This window comes from Passer montanus, unplaced genomic scaffold (genome assembly GCF_014805655.1).
Source record: "Passer montanus isolate IOZ18808 unplaced genomic scaffold, ASM1480565v1 scaffold11, whole genome shotgun sequence".
Taxonomy (NCBI): domain Eukaryota; kingdom Metazoa; phylum Chordata; class Aves; order Passeriformes; family Passeridae; genus Passer; species Passer montanus.
Window position 1 is genome coordinate 20,331,749 of NW_024357613.1, and position 17,007 is coordinate 20,348,755.

General features: G+C 34.2%; 1 protein-coding gene across 1 annotated transcript in view; it reads left to right on the forward strand.

The window, feature by feature from the left end:
• Positions 1-17,007, forward strand: part of EYS (eyes shut homolog) — a 708,088-nt gene that overhangs the window by 78,486 nt on the left and 612,595 nt on the right. The window contains exons 7-10 of the mRNA XM_039729652.1: positions 409-513; positions 776-915; positions 7,841-8,007; positions 15,894-16,147. Coding sequence (XP_039585586.1) covers positions 409-513; positions 776-915; positions 7,841-8,007; positions 15,894-16,147 — 666 coding nt within the window. The remainder of the gene's footprint in view (positions 1-408; positions 514-775; positions 916-7,840; positions 8,008-15,893; positions 16,148-17,007) is intronic.

A 17,007-nucleotide genomic window follows, 5' to 3' on the forward strand; every position in this document is an offset into this window, starting at 1 on the left:
ACTAAAGGTTACCTCAGATAAATGTGGACTAGCCTTTTCCTAGCCAAAATAGAGCTCAGAAAATACATAATGAAATACACATATAATAGGGCATTACCTCCATTTCAGCTAATTATTTCCAGGGGAAAGACACCCTCTCCAGCTCTGTATCCCCTCCTGGATGCATCCTAGACTGTTTCAAATGCTGAAAAAGTATTTTTGGTTTGACCTTTTTTGAAACACTGAAATCTATTTTTTATAAGTGGAGAAAAAAAAAAAAGTGTGAAAGTATGCACAAGATCTTTAACCAATATCCCAGAGATCTCATTTAAAGAAGGTTATTCTATCAATATCATAATATGACTTACAGTGTTTCCTTAAAAGTGATATAAATTTCTAATCATTTTAGGACATTTTTTCCTATTTCAGGAGAATTCTGCGAGGTGAAAATTGACAACTGTGGTTCCAATTCATGTGAAAATGGGGGAACATGTGTTGACTATGAAGATAATTTTAAGTGCACTTGCCCTATAGGTGAGCCATTGGTAATTTTTTTCTAACAAAACAAATAATATGTCATCCACATATTTATGTTAAGAAATAGTGACATAAAAATAGTAAAGTATGTCAATAAATGCAGTGAACATTTTTATGAAGCAAAGCCCTTTTTCTCTTTGTTCACAAAATAAAACTGCCAAATAACTCTACTAGAGTGGTGTTAACTGCTAACACCCTGAACAGACATAATGTCAATATTCTGAATGAACTGTGATTAAACATTCTCTTTGTGGTGCAGGTTTTGAAGGTGAAAGATGTGAACTCGATATTGATGCCTGCTTATTCAACAATATAAGCTGTGCCCCAGGAGCACTGTGTATGGATAAATCTCATGGATTTAATTACACATGCTTATCACCATGTATTGGAAACACAGAGGTAGGATAAAGCAATATATTCCCCAGTGTTTTTTTGGGAAATCAAACAACTTATTCTAATAGCAGAGAGCTGATTAAGCCTCATTTCACACGGGTTTCCTAAACATAGTATAGTTCATTCTTGTTATATTCTTATGCTAATTTTCCTTTTTTCTGTGTAACATATGCATGTAAAAGTGCATGATCTGATTAGTCTGGTCACTGTCCCAAAAACCACGTAATGTCTGAGCTCTGCCTTTCTTGTTCTTTATAGGTTTTGTCACTGATGTTTCCTTCTATCCCCTACTTGCTGCTGCTGTATCATGAAACTTGAAGAACTTTAGGCAAAATCTCTTTGCAATATTTGATATGTTTTAAAGTTAACACATAGAAGGCTGAATGATAGAAATTTCATTTCCATTACAAACAAAAATAAAAACTATATTCAACAACAAAAAGCAAGACTAATTTCACTTCCATGGGAGATGAAAATGCAGTTAGAAAAAGAAATCTAGATTTGCCTTGCCTATTCAATGCTCACAGCATATGGAAATAAAAACTATTTTTGCACTTTCAAAGTTTTGTAGAAAAAATGTATTTGTTGCATCCTTCTCACAATCATTTATGACCTTTTAAATTACATTTGCACAGGATTAAATCATATCACGGTGGGCTATGAGATTTTGGTATGGGTTAAACTAAAATATTGTTGCACTTTTTTATTTTGATAGTTATTTTAAAAGCTCCATACATAGTGCTATTTAGCCTTCCAAACAAGTACACAAACATGATAATGAGTGTTTTACAGGCTTTATCAATTCTTTTATTGAAATATATTCACCATAAAAATATACTATGCATAGTAGGGAACATATTTACAAAGAACAATCAATATTTATGTCACCTTGAAGTCCATGAGTAGACACTTAGCAGTGAATATGAAATATAGCACTGAAAAACACACTGGCTCAAAGGTTTATCCTTAAATTGTTCAGCATCTGGTAAATTTTAACATTTTTATGATTTAAAGTGTCATACTGAGTGCAAATATATTGGCAAGTACATGGTATAGCATTATAATGGTGCAATCATCATTATGGCTAGTTAGTATAGGAAGTGATGTTGTGCCAAGGATGCTGATGGGAGCTAGTAAAACATTTTACTGTAATATTCACTTAAAATCCCTCAGACATATTTAATTTATTCATACAAACTTTTCAAATACTGTTATAAATGTCATATGGTAAAAAAGTAATTTTATATGTATATATATAAAAATACACACACACTTTATGAGATGCTGGATTTGGGCCTAATGTGAATAATTAGTAGATATTTTTAATGGGAAAAGGAATAGAAAATAAAATTATAGATCTATATGCTTAAGTTTTACCTGTTTCCTTGGCTTACAGATCATTAAAATTATATAATTTCCTTCTTGGAAAAAACAAATGGCTGTATTCAAACTAATAATTTAGTATATTTCTGAAATAGTGTAAGCAATAATTTGAAATTAAAGATTAGTATTAATCAAATTTCATTATTCAGCATTGAGTTCTTAATTTATTTGTTGTGGATAGAAAATAAGTATACATTTTTGCATTCTTTCATTTATTTACATTTTCAGTGGTATCTCTGTTAAGCTGAACTGCTTTACTTCTGTGTATTCAGCAAAATAGATTGAATATTTGTAATATTTTCTTATTGAACAAAAAATAGATGTAATTAACTGGGGCTTTTCTATCTCTGTATAAATATATAATATTTATGCATTAGAGTTTGTTTTTTTCTTTCCCAGCCCAAGAAGGAGTACTCTAGAGTTATGTTTAATTTCTTTTTTTTTCAAACAAATATTAAAAAAAATTGTAGTGAACAGATTAAGACGGGGTATCTGCCTTTAAAGTTTAAAACCAAATCTTAACTTTTTAACTAGGATAATTCCTGCTTGCTCTGGACCAAGAATAATGAAAGAACTTTAAATAAGTAAAAATTTTTTCATCTTTAAATTAGTGACTTCCAACAGGGCCAAATTTAGCCACTATTTATTATAACACCTTTTCTTCTGTAATGTACTCAGGCAGACATTAAAAAGAATATTTTTTTTTCATTTGGATACTCAATGTATGCTACAAATTTTAGTATTTTTATTAACAGGAGCTCATGGAGAATTGAAAAGATAGCTCATAGCGAATTGCTAAGATCACTCATAATAACAAATAACTGTAGTGCAACATGATAGGCCTAAGTAACAGAATCACAGAACCATAAAACGGCCCAGGCTGGAAGGGATCTCATAAGACCATCTAGTCCAACATTTAATGGAAAAAAAAACATTGGTTAGATTATAAATCACATTTTGAAAACCTCCAGTGACAGAGGTACTGCACCACTGAATAGTTTACATGCCTTGAAAGTCCACCCGTGACCCAAACAATGACAAAAAAAGAGGCATTATAAGATGTTCTGGGCCCCTGACTTCAAGAAAGATATTGAGGTGTCGGAGGGTGTCCGGAAAAAGGCAACAGAGCTGGTGAAGGGTCTGAAAAGTCTTATGAGTGGCAGTGAGGGGGGTGGGGTTATTTGGGTTGGAGAAAAAGATTCTCAGGGAAGACCTTCTCACTCTTTACAATTACATTAAAGGAGGTTATAGCCATGTGGGGGTCAGCCTCTTCTCCCAGGCAACCAGTGACAGGATAAGAGGACATAGCCTCAAGCTGTGCCAGAGCAGGTTAAGGTTGGACACCAGGAAGAATTTCTCCACAGAAAGTGCTAAGAATTATTGCTTCCCTTAAAACACTCTTTTTTCAAAATTCTGTCAGCAATCTTAAAAAATCGTTGTTTTCTTTAGCTCTTACTATGAAAAACCACAGAAAGTGCTGTTAAACTTTGGGCTCCACCACCTCCATCTGCCCAGGTAGGTGGTGGAGCCACCATCCCTAGAGGTGCTCAAGAAACAACTGGATGTGAGACTTAATGGTATGGTTTAGCTGACATGGTAGTGTTTGATCAAGGGTTAGATTAAATGATCCTGAAAGTCTTTCCAGCCTTAATTCTATGATTCTATGTGTGACTATTTTTAGTGGCTACAGCTACATCTTACTTAAGAATTATTGCTTTCCTTAAAACACTTTTTTTTCAAAATACTGTCAGCAATCTTAAAAAATCGTTGTTTTCTTTAGCTCTTACTATGAAAAATTCTAAAGTGTAACCATAAGCTATGGGAACTGCAAGATGTTGATCAATGATTATTGTTTTTTAAAAAGATATTTGGAATAGAAATTAAAAAGTACTTTACAATTATTTTTCATTCTCTTTGCAGTTTTTAGATGTAAATAGACTTGCTTAGCAGACATCAACTTTGTCAAAAATAAATCCCATATGAGTTAGGAACTAAACCACATGTGAGTGTTTCTCTCAGTGTCTATCTACAGCTTTATAATACTGAAATTTATGGAACTCCATTTGCATATTTTACTTGAAAATTTTCTCTTTTTATGAGCCATGATCCCATGTTGTACTTGCAGTCAAGGCCACAGTTCCAATTTTTTCAATGGAAATATCTATATGCTCAGTATATATTTAGTGTATAGAGGAGCTGCCACTTCCGTGTTTGTTCTGGTCCTTATATGCAATTTTACAAAATTTCCTCATCTGTAAAAGTAAGGCAGTTTCTGTTTTCAGTGTTTATAAGACAAAAATTTTATCTACTTGCTTAGTGTACCACTTGTCTAGGAAAGAATATAGGTCAGATTAAATAAAATTGCACATCTGGAAAAATTTGAATACTCGGGGACAATTGACTTTGCAGTAATAAAACCTGAAGACTATAGAAGAATTGTATGCTTGGGGGAAAATACAATATATGTGTGGTTTTTTATAGATGTAAAATGCAGTTTCATTTAAACTGAAGAGAATTCCACGAAATGTAAGATGAAAGAGGGGTTAGAAATAATGACTGCCACCTTATCTTGAGCATTTGACAACATGTGATACTTAGGGAATAGACAGACATATAGTTGTATCCCTCAATTCCCGCAAAGGAAAGATAGGAGAATAATAAAATTCTCTAAGGGCTAATTATATTTCCTGGCTGAAATAAAGTCTCCTGATTGATTTTGGAAGAAAGTGATTCTTACATTTTATCACGACTACACAAAAAGGCGGATTTGTGTTAAAGTACTTGCTGTAGACAGAAGTATGGTGGTCAGACTGACAAGAATAGACCTGTTTATGGCCTGTTGAAACATGAGATTTGTATTTAAATACATTCCATAGATTTCATTTCAATTTAAATCATTAGATTGCACTAACAGCTTAAATGGTAGCACCTTCCTTCACAATATAAAGTATCAAAATGACATAAGAATAAATTAAACATAATGTGGCAATATTGAAATATTTGTCTTCATCTCCTAAGGTTTTCTGGATGGTTTTCTTGAGTATGAGCTTATTTGACCTATTTGAGCTTTGAGAAAATATTAAGCATCAGGATAAAATCCAGCAAAAGCATATAAATACAAAAGTAAGAAAACACATAAAAATAATTAAAAATAACAATTCCAGTACCATAGAAGGCCTATCTTTTGCATTTATGTTGAATTGCATTTTCCTTCAATATGTTGTTGTAATGAATAAGTATCCCAAGGTAAGTCTAAAATTCAGTACAGGAAGCATAACAAAAATCTCTTCATTTTAAGGTCAATTTAAAACTTAATCAAAGACAAATGAATATTAAAATATTTCTGCCAAGGACTATTATTATTACAAATCTTAATTACATTAAAAAGAGATTCAGACTCAATCAAACTGAAGTGGTAGTGCATTAAGTCATCTTATAGACACCATTTTCTTTAAAAACCAATTGATTAGAAGGAGGGGTCTTAATTGCTTTGAAATGAACATGTAGTTATCAGTCTTCATACTGGAAAAATTTTAATGGAAATCAAAATGGAATCTAAAAAGTTAAATGAGGAAAGGAGCATTAACTCAGACTTATAATTTTCCATAATTTTTTAAGAATATAAGAAATATTGGTTTAGTAAGTAACATTAGCAATTAAAAATAAAAAGGAAAAAAACTGTTCCAGTCTAAATTTATCAATCTTTCAGTATCTGAAAATTGAAAATAAAGCAGCTTCTGATTTTCCCACAGCATAGATGTAATTTATAAACACATAAAGATTCAAGGATAGATTGAATCAGCATTATAATTGAAATGAACGAAAAAAATCAGTCTTTTCCTAATAGACACACATTAAGCTAAATTATACAACACAGGAACAATTGCTCTACTCTATCAGTGAAAAAATAACAGTCTAGTTCACTATTGTCCCTCCTAAAGCAAGGATATTTTAGGGGCAGTTGTAAAAATGGTATTGTTAAATTAAAACATAAATGCATTTTACCAACTAAACAATACATTAATATATTGATTTAATAACATTCAGTATTTTAGGTTCTACAACATAGATGTAATTTATAAACACATAAAGATTCAAGGATAGATTGAATCAGCATTATAATTGAAATGAAAGAAAAAAATCAGTCTTTTCCTGATAGACACACATTAAGCTAAATTATACCACACAGGAACAATTGCTCTACTCTATCAATGAAAAAATAACAGTCTAGTTCACTATTGTCCCTCCTAAAGCAAGTACATTTTAAAGGCAGTTGTAAAAATGGTACTGTTAAATTAAAACATAAATGCATTTTACCAACTAAACAATAAATTAATATATTGATTTAATAACATTCAGTATTTTAGGTTCTTGGAGATGTATCTTTTTAATATTACAACATAAAAAGATTAAATAACCATATTTATTATCAATGGCTTATTCCATTAAACTCTTGGGGGAAAAAATCCAATATGTAAAGAAAAAACTCTTTATGTATGTGGTGGGTTGATCCAGGATAGATGCCAGGTGCCCATCAAAGCCACTCCATCAGTGCCCTCTGCAACTGGACAGGGGAGAGAAAATTGATTATAAGTTGAGATGAGGGCAGGGAGAGATCACTTAATGATTCCCATCACATGTAAAACAGATTTTACTTATGGAAATTAGTTGAATCTATTACTAAGAAAATCAAAGCAGGATAATTAGAAGTAAAACAAATCTTAAAAGCACCTTCCCCCCTTCCATTCTCCTTCCTGGGTTTAATTTTATTCCCAATTTTCTACCTTCTCTTCCCTACAGTGGTGCAGGGATATGAGGAATGGGAGTTATGGCCAGTACATCACATGTCACTTCTTTTTGCTGCCAGTTCCTCCTCAGGGAGAGGAGTCCTTCCCCTTCCATAGTAGGTTCCTTCCCATGGGAGACAGTTCTCCACAAGCTTTTCCCGTGTGAGCCCTTCACAAGGGCTACAGTTCTTCCTGCTCTGTTCCAGTGTGGGTCTCTTCCACAGGATGCAGACCTTCAAGAACAGGCTGCTCCACCATGGGTCTCCCATAGGGTCACAACCTCCTTTTGGGCACCCACCTGCTCTGGTGTGCATCCCCTCCAAGGGCTGCAGGTGGATTTCTGCATCCACCATGGCCCTCCATGAGCTGCAGGGGCACAGCTGCCTCACCATGGGCTGCACCAGGGGCTGCAGGGGAATCTCAGCTCTGGTGCTTGGAGCACCTCCTGCCCCTCCTTCTGCACTGACCTTGGACTCTGCAGAGCTGTTCCTCTCACATGTTCCCACTCTGCTCTTCTCTGGCTGTAATTCTGTGAAATAAGTGTTTTCCTTCTTCTTAACTCTGTTACCCCAAGGCTCTACCACCACCACTGATGAGCTTGACTTTGGCCAGCAGTGTGTCCATCCCGGAGCTGGCTGGCATCTGTCAGGCATGGGAGCAGCTTCTGGCTTCTCAGAGAAAACACCTCTATATCGCTCCCTCCACTACCAGAACCTGACCATGCAAACCCAACACAGCGTATTTGTAATTCTCATCTTCAGGTATGTGCAAATGGAGGTAGTTGCTTCTACGATGAAGAAAATCAGAGATCTCACTGTGTCTGTGCTCTTGGATGGACTGGAAACACATGCCTGGAGAATATTAATGACTGTGAGATAAACCAGTGCCAACATGGAGCCACATGTGAAGATGGAATTAATAAATACAGGTACTAACATTGCTTGCTGTGCAAGCCTTCATAAAGTGTTTTATGCCATATGAGGATATTTTGACTTTCAGCAAGAATTATAAAGGATGTTGTTAGTGCAATAATATAATTTTCATATTAATAATGCCATGGAATAGTAATTTTCGCAAAGATTATACATTCACTAAAACTGTGTATTCTGAAGTGTTGCAGGAAGAAATCACAAATATTCCTCTTTGCTGGTCAAAGAAGTTAAATCAGCTATGCAGAATGTCACATAAACAAATAATCTATTTTATTAAGTGGCAAACACTTTTTGAGCCTGGACTCTGTCATAAGTGGCTTATAAAAATTTGAATGATAATTTATTATCATTTCAGTTATTGAAAGAAACATAAACTATGTGTTCTCCTTAGTGAACTGTAACATGCTGTAGATATTTAAAAATGATATTTTATAAAATATGGTGAAAAAATAAATGGGGAAGGTTTTCTTCAATAAACAGAATTATTATCTGTTCTTATCAGACTTGAATTATTTATTTTTCCTCTACAAAATCCAGAAAAAATAAAACTTCTCCATAATACCTGCAAATGTATTTTAAAAGACATTATTCTATGCTGTTCCATGCCCTACTTAGAAGCACTGTAATTAGTATACTTTAATGTTTCTACTCAGAAAAGATTACAATTGTGCATAAAATAAAAATAGAAGCAACTAAAGATTTCTTCAATTTCACTTCTGTTTTCAAAGTATCTTCTGTAAAATAACTAAAATCACCAAACAGGCACACAAATGGAGAAAATTGGTTGATTCTCAGTATATCAGAGTTAAAGGAGTTTTTGTCAAAGAATCTTTGCAAAATAAACATCCTTCCTCTTTTCCACCTTGCAATCAACTCTTGTATCAAGTTACTGGACCATATTTTGGCACCTTGTTTAACTGTTAAATCTGTGGCTTTCCTTTCTTTATTAGGAAAATAATTCTGATAGAAGTACAAAGCTATGTTTATGTTACAAATTCCACTAGCATTTAGTGAGAAATTAGTAGTTCTGAAGATATCTGGTAATAAACAACTTTTGATTTCACCTTGATAATCCAGACTGACTTTACTGACAGAAAGCACTTAATTCTTACTTTTTCAGTCATTGAAAGACAAATTAAATTGACAGATCAGTCTGTTTATCTAAGGAACAGGAAAATACACCACTAAGATCTGAATCTCAGATGGCTGGTTTTGTTAGCAGAGAACTTGACCCCAAAAGAAGACAACTTTTATTTTGTCAAGACAAAGTGTATCAATTTTACTATATAATATCAGCTCTGTTGAAAGAGTGTGGTGGTTTCTCAATGACAGTGAAGCATTTTTTAAGTAACTAAACTATGCCTGACTTAAAAATAATGATGTTTGCCAAGTTAGTGTTAGCAAGTGAAACAAAAATAATTTTCCCTTCCCAATACATGACTAAAAACAAAAGAATACAAGAGGAAATGCTGAATGTAAGTGCACACACCTTTTCTAAAGATTTGTAATTGCATTTCCATCCTAAATGGGTATAATTTTTTATCAAAGTATTTATCAAGAGCTGTTTTTGATGCAAAGTAGTTTCAGGAAGACATAAGAGAACTGTCAGCAGAATATATGGAGAATCAAATGTATAAGTGCCATAAAGAACTCTACAGAGATCCATTTTTAAAACTATTACACCCATTCAAAATCTCTCTTAATGAGTGCAGAAGATAGAGATATGCCAACATTTTATGTATATTAGAATTTAATTTAAAAAATTAATATAAAACTCTAGACTTTTCTCCTAGTAAAGAAATCTTAAATTTTAAATTATTAAATTTTGGTCATAATGTATTTTTCTAGTGGTAGCTGATATAGTAATGCTAACACTAGGAAATCTTAGAAAATATCCAACTTTCATTCACGAACATCCCCTTCCTGTAAGATCTCATTTTGCCAGCAATCATTTTTTTTCTAGATGGGAAATAAGCTGTCAACTGAAGGAAATGTCTCTAGCTTTTTGTCCCCTTACCATGGCAGGTTCTTTTTCTCCTCCCATTTTGAAATACTGTTCCAGACTGTAGTGTCACCTAGAGGTATATTTATATATATGCAAAAAATTTCCTTTGAGCTCAGATTGGGGAATTGCTGTAAGTAAGGAAGGGGACTTTTAAACTTTAATACAGTGTAATTCTCAGCTAGGCTGCATACTAAGATCCTTATAATTACAGTAAGAAGCCTTAAGAGTTTTACTCCTTTGGTTTAGTGAGCCTTTTACAACTAAAGTGGCTCCAATCACAGTGACACAAAACCTGTAATTAATTCAAATTAATTGTTGCACTGCCAGCTGCGTCTGTGCTGTTTGCGATACCATGAAGTAAGTCAATCAGCATGTGTTTAAAATGATAACTTCAAAGTATTGTTGCTCTTGCCACTGGGTTGATGGTGTAGCTGTCAATATGAATCTGGCAGATACTATGCAATAGAGTAATTGCATCCACATGCCAAAAGAATCTCTTGACCTTTGGTTACATATACGTGAGAGAAAAAACGACAGATAAGATTTATTACCTCAGCAAATAGAAAATGTTTCTAGATAAAAAGAAAATAATAATAATAATTTTTCTCTTCTAAAGAACCTGCATTGTTTAATTATGTTCTGCATAGGAGAAGAGAGAGAACTGATTTAATATGCTCCAATGAGAAGCATTTTATGAATAATTAAAATGAAAGAGATCTTTGAGAAGTATAACCTCCTCCTTTGAAATCCAAGGGGAAATTTATTACTCTGATTTCTTCACCCTTGTAATTTTTTTTTCTTGTCAACATTGCATTTTGGAAAACCAAGATCCTAACTGAAATAAGACAATAACAGTAGATACTTTACTATTGTCTATTCAGTGGAAAGGAACAACAGAATGAAAAGACCCAATTTAAAACTCAGTGTAGTTTCCTTTACCTGTCCTGTTTCCCATTTCTTCAGTCCGGTGTGTTCAGATGAAGTGCTACATTTATCACAAACCCAGGAAAGCAAGAAGGACTGGGAATGTTGAAGCTGTATTGCAGGATTTACCACTGTTTAAAAAGTCATTATGAACTAATATATTTAAAAAATGTATTTTAGTCAATAGCTATAGCTCTGACATCAGCATTTCCTTAGTTTTTTATGCAGAAAAATGTCTCATTAAGAAATTAATTTTGGTGTATGGTAAAACTTGAATTGCCAACACATTCTTCAGTATTCAGTATACAAAGTAGCTCTGACATCAGCATTTCTTTAGTTTTTATGCAGAAAAATGTCTCTTTAAGAAATTAAGTTTGGTGTATGGTAAAACTTGAATTGCCAACACATTCTTCAGTATTCAGTATACAAAATTCAGTGTACACAATTAAATAATTAATTAATCTCAGTACAAAAGAATAAAGTGACACATTGTAGAGTAAAATGCTTTAGAAAATGAAACACTTCTTTGCATGATGCCAGCAAGATTGTGACAAGTAAACATAAATTAGATGATTTCTGAGTATCACAAAATTTAAAGCTCCTATTATTTTATTCATCCTTGACTATTTCCATTTTCTTCCAGCTGGGTAAATTGAGCTGTTTGATTAGAATATTTTTTTGTATCTAATTTTCTTTTTACAAGTTTATTCATCCTATACTATATATGCAATTTCACTGCAGGACCTAGTTGACAGTGCCATATAAAGTTAGTACTGCAATATACACAGTTGTCTGCAGCAATAATAGGCTTCTTCCAGTAGAGAAAGAGGAGAAATACTTTTCCTCATTTCTAGAACTCCAGAAGATGGGAGAATATATGTCACAATGTCTTAGGGAATACCTCTGCAATAAGTTATACAATGGCTTTTCTGCAGAGAATAGAGATGCATATAAAAAGTCAAAGTGAAACTAAATAACCTTTACGACAACTTATGTGTCTGCAGTTCAAATTTCAATGGCAAAAAGGGATGATTAATACTGAATAATTGCAGCTAATATGCTTGGACAAGTACTAATAAACTTATATATATATGTATATATATATATAAGAATGATAAATATGAAGAAAAACATATTAATATGAAAATATGAAAAAAAAAGTAGAGGGATTCTGGGAAATCTTTGCTAACTCCAGGTTTCAGTGTTCCTATATGCCTCTTGTATCAATATAGACAATAGCAAGGTCATCTACTAGCACAGGTTAGCATAGACACATCTTCAGTCTGGTCTTTGGCTTTTTGCAGTCACTTTAAAGATTCCTTTGATGTACACAATTATTTACTCAATAACACAAGTCACACTACATCTTTAGTGCAGGCAGCCTATGGTGACAGCTTGACAGCTACACTGCCTGGACAAACCTGCACAAACCGATTTTCCCACACATCCGCCATTTGAGAACTTTAGTGATAAAATGGTGGTAGAAACACATTCCATCTGTGCCATAACCATTCTCATTTTAGCAACACATTCCTTCTTAGACTAAATTCCATGCCTGTCTTTGCATCTCCACTTAACATTTATTTCACAAGTATATCAAATTATCGTGCAACATTCACTGTGTTTCGGCTCTGGAACAGTAACTTACAATCATCTGCATATATGTGGGAGCACAGGGATCCTCAAATGACTTGTGTTTGCTACTCACTACTAACATCCATGTCTGCAGCAAAAGCATTGAGGTATTTGTTTTCTCTCTTAGTATCTCTTACCCTCAAAATCTTGCTATGGATGAAAGAGGACATCCGTGAAGCTAAGAAAGTTTTGTTGTTCCCATTAATTCTAACATAAAACCTTTTCAAATGCTGGTTCTCTGGTGCCATGCTTCTGTTTTCACTGTTCCCCCATTTTGTAAGGCTGACATTTTAGTCCTCCTTCAGAAAGAGGCTGTTGTCATTAGCATTTCCTGGTCTCTGCTGGGAGGTCTCACACACACACTCCAGACAGGCCATCCCAGAGCTGAAGCTGGAGCAGGAGAGGAAGGAGTTACTGACTCCAGCACAGGGACTGACTCCCAGACAGGCCATGGAGAGCCTCTTTGCTGAGTTGCCAGTGCACAGCTAAGTTGTCCCTCTGATACGGACAAAATACAAGTTCCCTGAGCTAGAAATACACTTACAAATAGAAATTCTGTTATTGTATGTATCTATATACATTTTTTTTTAAATTTATTGTAGAGAAACATTTACGCTTCAAATCAAATAAGACTGAAAATCAATCCATGCCTCAAAACTTCTGATATCATGCTGAGTATTTTAGTACTGCTAAAGATAATAAAAAGAAAATTAATTAGAATAAAAAAAAGTAATAGTAGTAGTAATAATAGTAATAGTAATAATAACAATAATAATAATGGTACAGAACTTAATTACACTGTTGTAGGAGATGACTCATACTAAATTAAAAGACATCCAGGTATAATTTCACTAGGAAAATCAAAATGCATTTCATTCTTAGCTGTTTTTGATTTCTTCAGACATCAAAGCACTGAAAAACAGGATATTCACGACATCATTACTTGTAGTATGGAATCAGAAGTATGAAACCTAAACTAGAAGATTCTACATCACATCTGTTTCCATGTAGCTCTTCTTTCATCTCTGAAGATAGACTATACAACTAGTAATAGTCATGAAAGGACAGAAAATTCTTCATCCTCATATTTTTGTTAAGGAGAGCTCTAAGTTAAATTTTCCATTCAATGCTAATGATAATAATCATATTTTCAAGGAATGATTGAACAGTTACATTTTTACAGTGCACACACTAATTGTTACTGTAAAAAAAAAAGGAAATAAAGTGATCAACTGCACCAGGAAGATTAATATGATTAGTTGTTTACAATAATATTGTAGGCTGATTCAGAAAATGTGCAACTAAAGGTAACGAAAAGCACACCTGCTTTTAATGTTTATGCATAATGAAATTTTATGCAAGTCAAAATTTATATTTGGCTATAAATGTAATTGTCTAACACCACCTGCAGCCAAGCCCAATGCAGTCACTCACTCACTCCTGCACCAGCAGGATGGAGAAGAGTGAAGGGTAAAAGTTAGAACACTCATGGGTTGAGAGAAAGACACATTAACTGGAAATGCAAAAGCCATGCACACAAATAAAGCAAAAACAAGGAATGAATTCACTGCTTCCCATGGGCAGGCAGGTGTTCAGCTGTCTTGAGGAGAGCAGGGCCCCATCACACATTAACAGCTACTTCAGAAGGCAAATGCCATGAGTCAAAATGTCCCTCAATTTTCCCTCTTCCCCTCACTTGATATACTGAGCATGATGTCCCATGGTCTGGAATATCCCTTGGGTCAGTTTTGGTCACCTGTCCAGGCTGTGTCTCCTCCCAGCCTCCCATGCAGCCCCAACTTCCTCACCAGGCTGGCAATGTGAAAAGCAGAAAAAGCCTTGGCTCTGTGTAAGCCCTGCTTAGCAATTACAAAAACGTCTCTATATCAGCAACTCTCTTCCCAGCATAAATCCAAAACAGTGTATTGAAACAAAGAGGATGAGTACTAGCCACTGTGAAGATTAACTCTACAGCATTCAAAACCAGCACAGTAAAGTATGTATGATATTTTTGTGTACTCCATTCCCTTAAAAATGAGAAACAGAATCAACTTGCATGAGAAGCTCTCAAGAGAAGGGAGAGATTTCTCATTTACTAAGAAGTGACTGAGGCTGGAAAAAAGAATGCAACAGATATATATACTTGAGTCATTACTGCAGTAGCAATGGATCTGTAGAGCAAAAATGGTAGTGATGAAGGGCTCACAACCACGCTAAGTGAGATATGGAGGGCTTACTTCAAGCAAGCTCTATTTTGGTCCATGGACTAAAAGCCCATTAGCAGTTGGTGTCCATTAGCTGTACTCCAAGGCACACAGCTCCTGATTTAGTTTCCATATGTCTACCATAAAAAATGCAGCACTGTAAACAAGGACAGAAGCAAAGAGCCACATGAGCATTCACTTGTGTTAAAAATAAAGGGAAAAATACTCTTTCTGCCAGATGGATCAGTAGAGAAAATTACTATAATCAAGGCTTCTTTAACTTGTTAGTTCTTTCCATCTTCTGGATAGCACCTCTGTGGGTCAAGAATATGTATTATAGTAAAATTACCTCATGTGTGAGGACACCTCTGGACATGATAAGGAGAGGATCAATCAAAGAATAAATTGCCAAGTAAAAGGAATTTTCTAATTTTATGAGATGTGGGTCAGCTATGAGATAATCCAGATTTGTTTTCATTCATTCAGCAAAAGAAAACAAAAAGGTAGAAAGGGTAACCATGAAAAAGTCATCTCTGGCCTTACATGATTTAGATGTCTGTCTAAATTTTGGAAAAAATACTCCAAACAATTTCTATAAAATATAATGAAAAATACCTATAGTATTCTGTAGATACTTTTTCTTTGCTTAGGCAGAAACTGTAACTTTTATTGCCAATGACAAAGCACTTTTTGATACACAAATACTGATTTTATATCCAAACAAGTTGTAATATTGCTTATTCCTAGAGATACTGTAGCAGCTAACCATTTTTTTCAGAAAAAAACCCAATTAAAATGCATAATACTCATATTTATAAGAGTTTTCTCTTTCAATGTTTTCATTTGAAGCTTAATATGAATATAGCTCCTACTTTTTCAAATGTAAATAGCTAAGATTTTAATTTAATTATTGCTAGCAGTGCATGTGAAATGAAGTTACTTAGTGACTAATTAAAGGTAAGGAGAGAAGATTGAAAAAAAATTGTGATTCATTTGTGGGTAATTTAAAGGCAGAGTATTGTTAACATTATTAGTGATAATTGACCTATATATTCCAGACTAGTGATTTAGTTGGGTTTTTTTCCTCCCTCCTCTCCTCTCATTTCAATAACAGGTGCATATGTCCCCTTGGTTACACTGGCACATTTTGTGAACTTGATATAGACAACTGCATTGGAAACCAGTGCTCTCAATATGGATTCTGCCAGGACCACTTGCATAATTACAGCTGTTACTGTGCGCCTGGATATGAAGGACCCTTCTGTGAAGTTGAAGTTAATGAATGCTCAAGTTCACCTTGCAAAAATGGAGCTACTTGTATGGATTTAAGTGGCCACTTTTCTTGTCAATGTACTGCTGGGTTCACAGGTAAGTTTTGCTCTTTTGAAGTGCCTTGTATTATAGATGTGTTTGTCCCACTCTATGCAAGCAATATTTATGTGACTGTTTAATTACAGTTATATATAAATATGCATACATTTGTTATTGTACGTCTCACTGGAGCTTTAACTTAATTAGCATTGATATTCTTATGTTGTGCCTCCTAACAGTTCCCCAGCTGACCTTCCCTCCACTAAATGCACAATTCTGAGTATTAGCTTTGATTCTGTTGGGAAAAAAATCAGTGAAGTTCCAAAATGCATTTTTAATTGCAATACTTTAATTTCACAGTTATGCAGTCTTACCTGTTGTGGCTTCAGTCATACACAGGCTGATAAGAACAAATGTTTTGGTACAGAACAGGAAAATGTGAGCTTCAGGAGGAGTAAGGTCAGCAGTATCATCCCTTTGCACGTACAGAATATAATCAGCTATATTTTAGTGAGTTGTTCAGACTCCTTTTGTATACACTGGAGGAAGATAGGGCATCTGTCTGTCCTAGACGTCTTTTCTAGGAAGAGATGGGCTGTAGATTTCTGCATTGCGTTAGAGAAATCCTACACAACCTGGTGCTCTGATTTCTTTTTGTACTAATTTCTGTTTTGCGTGAATAATAGTAATAGTCAGACTACATGTGGGAGACAGAAAATAATTTTGAATACAGTAATACCAAAATGTTGCATTTTCAGCCTTTAGTCTATATCATTGAGAACAGGCAATTAATACTCCAAATGCTTCTCTATTGACAATCTGTGCTACCACTAACAAAGGCAAAAATAAATAGCACAGTATGCACGGTGTCATTTGTATTAACTAGACATTAACTTACAGCTTCTTCTTCCAAGCCG